This window comes from Sciurus vulgaris (genome assembly GCF_902686455.1).
Source record: "Sciurus vulgaris genome assembly, chromosome: 16".
Lineage (NCBI taxonomy): Eukaryota > Metazoa > Chordata > Mammalia > Rodentia > Sciuridae > Sciurus > Sciurus vulgaris.
In genome coordinates this window covers 12,321,552-12,329,671 of record NC_136477.1, presented here as the reverse complement: position 1 = coordinate 12,329,671, position 8,120 = coordinate 12,321,552, and the positions used below count along the sequence as shown (strand labels likewise).

Genomic DNA, 8,120 nt, shown 5'->3' with positions numbered 1-8,120 from the left:
TGGACGCTGAGTCCACCTGTTTGTTTCACGTGGAAGCAGGACATTTAAGGTGGGCTGTGCTGTGTTTCTGTTGGCCTTTGCTGTCCTGAGAAACCACAGCCTGCTGCAGGGACAGCCACAGAAAGCAGTTCTGGTCCTAATGGCCCGACCACTGTGCGGTGCCGTCTCTCCTGGGTGACCAGGGTTAAGCCTTCAACAGCGCTGGCGGGCGAGGACTCGCCATCTCTCAGACGAGGAGACCGAGGCCTGGACAGGCATGCTGCCGCCTGAGGTCACCCAGCAGGAAGAGCCAGCCGGGTGGAAGCCAGGTGGGGCTGCCCTGGAGTCGGGGTTCAGAGCGTGCGTGCGCGTGCGTGCGTTGCAGTGCTGGGATGGAGCCCGGGGCCTGGCACAGGCCAGGGGGCACGGCCCGGGGAGCCACACCCCCAGCCTGGAGCGGGTCTTTAAGGAGGGACCGGGCGGGGGAGGCTCCCCCGCCAACAGGATCGGGGCCTGGTTTTGTCCGGCAGCCCCCGGTTCCTGGGTGCCTGACAGCGAAGGCCCCGCGGGACGCGCCGGGGTGTCCTGGGGCAGGCCGGGCCACTGGGTTGCTCATAGAACCGAGAGCCGGGCGCCATGGGGTGAGGGTCTTTCTTCTCTGACGGGGTGAACATTGACGGTGGCACGGTCGCACACGCGGGAAGCCTGCGACGCGGGCAGACACGCTGCTCTGAACTCGTCTGTTTCCACCCACGGCTCGACCGTGTGGGCAGCCCCGCCTCAGAGGTTCCAAGACCTAGGGGCCACTGCCACCCTGTCTGCAGCGGAGGGCGCCGGGGACTTTAGAGAATGACGTGTCCCAGGTCCACAGCAGGAAAAGGAGCCTGAGCAGAGTTTGGGAAACAGGAACACTCGGCTCTGATCCCCTAATTTCATAGATGAGGGAAATGATGCCCAGAGAGGGCTGAGAAGCCGCCTGAGGCCACACAGTAATCCTGCGAGAATGTGGGAGGTCCCAAAGGTCCCTGGGAGGTAAGGGTCCCTCGGATGAAGTCTCCAGCTCTTTTCAAGTCTGCCCCCTTCCTGGCAAAACTTCAGGAAGGAGAGGCCAGGGATCGGGCAGGCGAGGCTCCAGCCACCTGTGTCCTCCCGCAGGGCGGCCAGCAGCGCTGGCTCGGGAGGAAAGCCACGTTCATCCCGGCCGCCCGCTGAGCTCACTGTCTAGGCATCTGCAGCTCCTGACCCCAAACCTGCGTGTCCTCTCTCGACCTGACCTACCCAGTGGCGCTGGGGCTGCCGGGGGCTCTGAGGAGGGAGGGGACCCTGGCTCTCTGGGAGCCAGCCCTGGGCCCGGAACCCCAAGCCGCAGTGGGACCCCACCCAGGCCGTTTCCCTGCTTCCTGGCGGAACGCCCCCGCCGGCCCGGCTGGCAAGCTGAGCTTCTCACATTTCTTTTCTTCCTGTTTGAAACACAAGTTCACGCACAAAGTGTCCGGGCCTTGCCAGGAAAAATGGGCCTTCCAGACTGAGGCGGACGGTGGGGGAAAGGCTTGGGCAAGAAACACTGGGTCTGAAAAGCCACGCTTAATGACCGCTCGTGGCCTGGGGTATGGCCAGACTTGTCTCCCACGTCCCCATCCTCAGCACCCAGGGGGTACCAGTTCACCAGTGAGCCCCAAGTCCTTCAGACCCCTGAATCCGCATGGGGGAGTGGGGGTCAGGATCTCCTTTTACCAGATGGGACAACTGAGGCTCAGAGAGGTAAAGTGACTTGCTGAAGCTCACACAGCTAGGTGGCAAAACATGGTGTAAAATTTGAGGGGTGGGGTTTTGGAGTCGGGTCCAACGCTAATGGGGGGCCTGTGGGTAGGTGGAAGGACTTGGGGGAGATCCAGGGAAAGGGCGGAGGAACAAGGCTGGGGGCAGGGGACCGGGGCAGGCAAACAGGTGGGTGGACATTCCAGACCCCAGACCTGTAGTGCCTGGGAGCCTTTCTTGCGGTCCCTCCTCCTCCGGGGCTGGCAGCAGAGACACACAAGGAGCCAGTTTTCAGGGCTCTTTGGCCCGCCCGGGCGCCGCCAGCCTGTGGCGGCCTTGGCCCCTGGCCGAGGCGCCTCCTGGTGGCCGAGGCAGGTGCCAGATGGCACCAGGGACCAGCCTGTTCTGGCCCCCTGCTCTTTGGCCCTTCTGACTCCAGACAGGAGGGTTAACAGATAGTGTCCAAAGCAGTGACTCGACGTCCGGAGCTGCGACCGGGCTAACGTTTAACCTGACTCACGCGGGAGCCAGGCAGACGTTCTGGGCAGTTCAAGAGTGAAGAAGAGATGCAGCCACAGTTTAAGGGTGTCCGTAAAGGTGTCGCCGGGGCTGCTGGACTCCCAGGTGGGGAGGAGCTGTCTGTGCAGCCCCTGCAGGCTGGGACCCTCCCGCCGAGTCACTTAGACCCGCGTTGTGCCGCTCTGTGGCTTTGGCTGTGGGGTCGCACGATGGTTTGAAGACGCTACGTGGATCAGTCACCCCAAAGGCTGTTTGTGGGAAAGGCGCCGATGGCTCCGTCCACCCGCTCCTGGAGGCCGAGACCGGCTGTGGCAAGGAGAGCCCCGTCTCCCTTCCGCAAGCACCTGCTGCTGGGCGCCTGCTGGCTGCGGTTCCTGGCCCTCCAGAACAGAGGACAGCACGGGACTCCCCTTGAGGGGCCACAGGGCGGGTGAGCACTTTTCTGCGTGCGGCCCTGGGTTCCACCTCGCACAGAACCCAGCGTGAGCAGAACCGCGGGAAGACCCCTTCTGGGGACAGGGCAGGCTGCTCACAGGGGACAGCTGGGAGGGGCAACTGGGTTGGGACTCCAAATGCCAAGGCGGGGCCAGGGCAGGGAAGAGGGTGGTCTACAGGGGACAGCCGGGTGGGTCTCAGCTCTACCTGGAGCAGCGGTTGGCATGGAACCAATGCAGAGTGGCCAAAGGGCCCTCTTCAAGGGCAGATGTCACTTGCTGCTGAGCGGGGCACAGGGGAAGGTCCTGGTCCCAGGGGTGGGGCTCGGCAGCCATCCCCAGCCCCTGTGCTAGGGTCCCACCCTCAGGCAGGTGTTCCTCACAGAAGCAGAGGGGACCCCTGGAGGCGCAGGAAACCCGGGCATCTCAGCCGATGCAGCCGCCGCTGCTGCAACTTCCCTTCTCCAAGATGTCAGGATTTTTTTGTTTGAGAAATTTCTTTCCCTCCTTTTTTGGTGGCAAAATTCACATAAAATTCATTTTCATTTAGTACCAAGGACTGAGCGAATGCAGGGGCACTTCACCTCTGAGCCGCATCCCCAGCCCCCACCCCTTTCAAAAAACCTAGAGGCAAGGCCTCGCTGAGTTGCTGACCTGGCTTTGAACTCGATCCTCCCGCCTCAGCCTCCGCCGGCAGAACTCATCTTGATGCCCATGGTTGTTGCCACACTGTGTCTCTATTCTGTTCCCGAACAATTCCATCCCCAAAAGGAGACCCTGTCCCCATTAGCCGTCACTCCCCCTCCCCCTCTGTCCTGGTGGCTTTGCCTGTTCTGGACATTTCCTATCCACAGAACCACACTCTGCAGCCTGTCACCAGGCACGTTTCCAAGGTCACTTGTGTCCCCGTCTGTGACAGTGCTTCGTCCTTCAAGGCACAACAAGGTCCTGCCAGACCCCATTTTACCTCTCCATCTGTCCTGTCGGGTGGGCTGCTGCAAATAGCACACGAGAATCATCTGTGCAAACATGCCTTCTGTTCTGGAGTCTGCACCTGGCTGGGACCGCAGGGTCACAGGGCGCCCGGCCGGTGCTGCGCCGCTAGCAAGGACCCAATGCTCGTCCTCATGAAGCTTACTTGGCCATGGTTCTGGAAGTTTCAGCCCACGATCAGGGCCCCACTGCTTTGGGCCTGAGGTGAGGGCGCCACATGGCACTGGCAGGGGACACCTAAGAGCAATCCCACGGCCCCTTGAATGGATGTCTCCAGGGACCGGGGACTTCCCAGCAGGCTCTTTGTTTTAAGAAACTGTTTTATAGTGACGGACACTTTATTTATCTTATGTGGTGCTGAGGATCGACCCAGTGCCTCTCACGTGCCTGGCGAGCGCTCTCAGAGCCAAGCCCAGGCTCTGCTCTTAGAGGGCCACGGTGCCTCCCGAGAGTAGTGTGGGGACTACCCGTGACACACAGGCCTTCGGGGGACAGTATCCACATTCAGACTGCAGCATAGGCCATTCTGTGCTGAACTTGTGGATGAAGGACCGCCACCACGTGGGACCAAGAACACGTGCCTGGGTGCACTGGGTCTCCCGCCAGTTGGCCAATGCCCAATTCCCCGGAGGTGCCAGGTGGTCAGCAAAGGATGGGCCACCGGCCAGCCACCTGTGCTCGCAGGCTCCACGCCCAAGAACAGCAGCTCGGCGTCACCTGGACTGCAGCCTTGGAGAAAAGGGTGGTCACCAGGCCAAAGGGCCCTGCAGATCCCACGGCACAGCCGAGTCCAGCGGGCCCGAGTACCGTGTGGAGGTCAGAGCCCAGGATGGGCAGGGAGGCTGGTCTGGTGGGCGAGAGGCAGAAGGGCCAGGACTTGACCAGCCCGGGCATCCTCACAGGTGAGGTGACACGCAGTGCTTGGCCTGCAGGGATGCTTTGTGGGCCAGGGTGACTGGCAGAGACCTTACAAGGTGGCTCCTCCCCAGCTGTGTCCCCAGTGCTGAGGAATGGCTGGTCAGAGGGAGTCCCCTGGGTCTCAGTAAGCTAGACCCCTCCCAGACCACAGCTAGATGGGCAGAAGGAGTGGACAGGTCTCCAGTGGAGCCTGTGGGGATCGCCCGGTCCAGACTTCTGCTTACAGGACCGCAGGCGGGCAGGAGGGATAGCAGGAGGACAAGCCAGATTTATTGTTCTGGGCAAAAGCAGTAGGGACAGAGGTAGCTGGACACGCCCCTTCCTTGGCACCCTGGGAGGCCAACCTGCACAAGGATCTGCTCATCGCCTGCTCAGGGCACAGGCCCCCACTCTGGTTCTGTGTCACCAGAGCTGGGGCCTCAGGAAGGTCTCTTGGAGGAGGCAGCCCCGCTCTTCTTTGCTGGGGCCTTCAGCAGCGCCAGCCTCTTGGGTAGACTGGAGCTTGCTTTCATCATCACGTCGTGTTCGATCTTCTTCCGAATCCCAACCTCCAGGTCCTGAGGAGGCAACCACAGCATTCACATCGCGACCTGGGGGGTGCAGCGCCAGCTGCTGTTGCTCCTGCCTGGAGCTCTTGGGGCGGGTCAGCAAAACTCCCCTCACCTGGCGCCCGAAGGGGGTTCTGGGAGTAAGTCCTGTCCACACTTTTTGGGTCCTAGACGCATGTCTAAACCTCTATTCGTGTCCATTTTATAGATGGGGAAAGTGAGGCCCATGCATTGAGGAGGTCTTTGCCCAGGACCCCCAAGCCACATGGGTGCCCAAACCCTCTGACCTCAGCTTCCAGGCAGGCGGCCCCCTCCTATCCCATGTCATCGCGGCTTTGCTGAAGGTGAACCATGGCTCTGAATGGGAACGTGAGCCAGTTTGGTCCCCAAACTGGTAGCTGAGTCACCACCTCAAAGTACACTTTCCCTACCTACATAAGTTCCAATGACCGTGGCCACCCTGACCAAGAGGGTAGCTGACCATGTGCTCAGGCACAGGGGACACCAGAACAATAGGATACGGAAAAGCCCCTGCCCAGGTGGAGCCAGTACGTGATGCATCCATGTGGAAGAAATCAGTCTCAGTGACACAGTGCTACTAAGCGCTGCTACGCGGAAAAGACATCAGGGATAGTGCAGAAGGGTGGGAGGGCCACGAGGGAAGGCCTCTCTAAACAAGCGAAGAAGGGAGCCATTCTTTCCAGGGAAGAATCCTGGCAGGAAAAACAGCTAGTGTGAAGTTTCAAAGTAGGCAAGGAGTCACTAGGGACTAGTAAGGCCAGAGGGAGAGAAGAGGGGAAGAGTGGAAGGAAAGGGGGACGGGCCCTGCGGCTGAGGTGAGGGCTTGGGCTTTTCCTGTGTGAGGCGGAAGCCATGGAGGGTTCTGGGCAGGGCAGGGACAGGCTCCCTACGGCGGGGAAAGGCGGGAACCAGGGGACCTGGCAAAAGGTGACCCCAAAAGTCCAGGTGGGAGGTAATATGGATGGGAAGCGGGTGGATTCTGGACTGATTCCAAGGGGATGGAGAGAAAGCAGGAATTCAAGGATGAAAACCAGCGCCTGGAAGGAGAGCAGCATCCTGAGGCGAGACTGAAGCAGGATCATGGGTGGGGAGAGGGGGACCAGGAGCTCACAGTGGACATGCCGGGGTTGGGGTGTACAAGAGACTCCCCGGCCCATACAGATATGCCAACCACTGGATACCTAGTTTTTCTTTTTCTGCGGTGCTGCTGACTGAACGAACCCAGGGCCTTTTTATATGCTAGGTGAGCACTCTGCCACTGGGAAAACCAGCCTTTCTAAGTTACTTGGGCTGGCCTTAGTCCTCCTCCCTCAGCCTCCAGAGTAGGATTAAAGGTGTGAACCACTGTGCCTGCGGTGGGGGGTTGGCACTCAGTTTTGAAAGAATCCACATTCTGGGGAGACTAAATGATTTGCTTAAGATCACAGGGCTGGTGAGTGTGGAATACAATTCAAGCGTCTACCTCCAACAAAACCACATTTAAATCTCTTTCCAATATAAGCTCAACCCTACCCACATAGATACAACAATTATGCTTAAAGATAAGCACAAAAGGCTGGGAATGGTGGCACATGCCTGTAATCCCAGAGGTGTGGGAGGCTGAGGCAGGATGATGGTGAGTCAAAGCCAGCCTCAGCAATTTAGTGAGGCCTAAGCAACTTAGTGAGACCCTGTCTCTAAATAATAAAAAGGCTGGGAGTGTGGCTCAGAGATTAAACGCCCCTGGGTTAAATTCTGGGTACCAGGAAAAAAAACAAAACTCAAAAACCAAAAAAAAAACCACGCTAACCAACAAGGCTGCTACCATTTCTGTGTCCTGCACTGTTCTCTGCTGCTCTATCCCGTTACATCCTTATAGCGCTAGGAAGAAGGTCCCTTCACTAGGGCCATGTCACAGGTAAAAGGTTAATAGGAACACTACTCGTTGGTGGAGCTGAAATTTGCACCCAGCACTGCCTTCTTGCAAAGCCGGGGTTTTCCATTCCTAAGACTGGCTGACAACTGTGAACACTCCTGCATTCCAGGCCTGACTTCCACCCGGCCCGCTAAACCGTGGGCGCGGTTTCTGCACTCGCTTGCACAGGAGCGGAAACGAAGGCTCCGAGAGCGGGAGCTCTCCTGGCTGCCTCGACCCTCACCGGGATCCATCTCTGATCCCCACCAGCCCGCGGGCTCCGAGCTCGGTCCCTCGCCGCCCGCTCACCTTCTTGAGCTTCCGCTGCTGCACAACGCGCGCCTTCTTGGGGGCGATAACACGACCTGGGGAAGACACGGTCGCATGAGACCGGGGAGCCCGAGTCCCTCTCTCCCACTTCCCAGCCCCACTTCTCACCGCCTTTCCTCGGTCCCCGGTTCCGCTCCGAGGTCGCCGCTGCACTTTTGCTCTTGGCTGGCTTCTGCGCCTGGAACTTGCGCTGTCCCTGCGCCATGTTCGAGCACGCACCGGAAAGGGCGGGGCCACGGCCCCGTAGCCGGAAGGCGCACGGCACCATGGGATACAGTGGGGCGAGAGGGCGCAAGGGCTCACGGGATATACTGTGGCACTCCCGGCTTGGCAATCCGGAGCACTTTGCGATGACTTCCAACAACGTGCTAAGGTTAGCATTTGCGGGGCGCTTATGTGCTTCATAAGACGTAGACCATTTTATATTATTTATACATAAAAGCCCGGATTAGGGTTAGGGTGAGGCCAAGAAACTGAAGGGGATGGGATGCCAAAAACTTCAGTGATCATGATAATTTTTTGTCTTTGCAGTGTTGAGGATAGAACCCTGGGATTCTTGCATGCTAAGCGCGCTCTAGTTACACCTCAGCTCCCTATTTTTAATGTTTTTAACGATCTTAAACGAGGCGCATGATGCACGCCTGTAATCCCATCTACTTGGAAGGCTGAGGCAGGAGGATCGCAAATTCGAGGTCAGCCTGGGCAATTTAGGGAGATCTTGACTTT

The 8,120-nt window shown here is 59.1% G+C and overlaps 1 protein-coding gene across 1 annotated transcript; it reads right to left on the bottom strand.

The window, feature by feature from the left end:
• Positions 1-4,763: 4,763 nt before the first annotated feature.
• On the bottom strand, positions 4,764-7,713 carry LOC306646327 (leydig cell tumor 10 kDa protein homolog). The gene is made up of 3 exons (XM_079114945.1): positions 7,503-7,713; positions 7,374-7,429; positions 4,764-5,158 (listed from the first exon to the last, which is right to left on the bottom strand). The coding sequence occupies exons 1-3, from the start codon at positions 7,660-7,662 to the stop codon at positions 5,021-5,023; spliced, it is 354 nt and encodes a 117-aa protein (XP_078971071.1). The 5' UTR covers positions 7,663-7,713; the 3' UTR covers positions 4,764-5,020.
• Between the last annotated feature and the right edge of the window lie 407 nt (positions 7,714-8,120).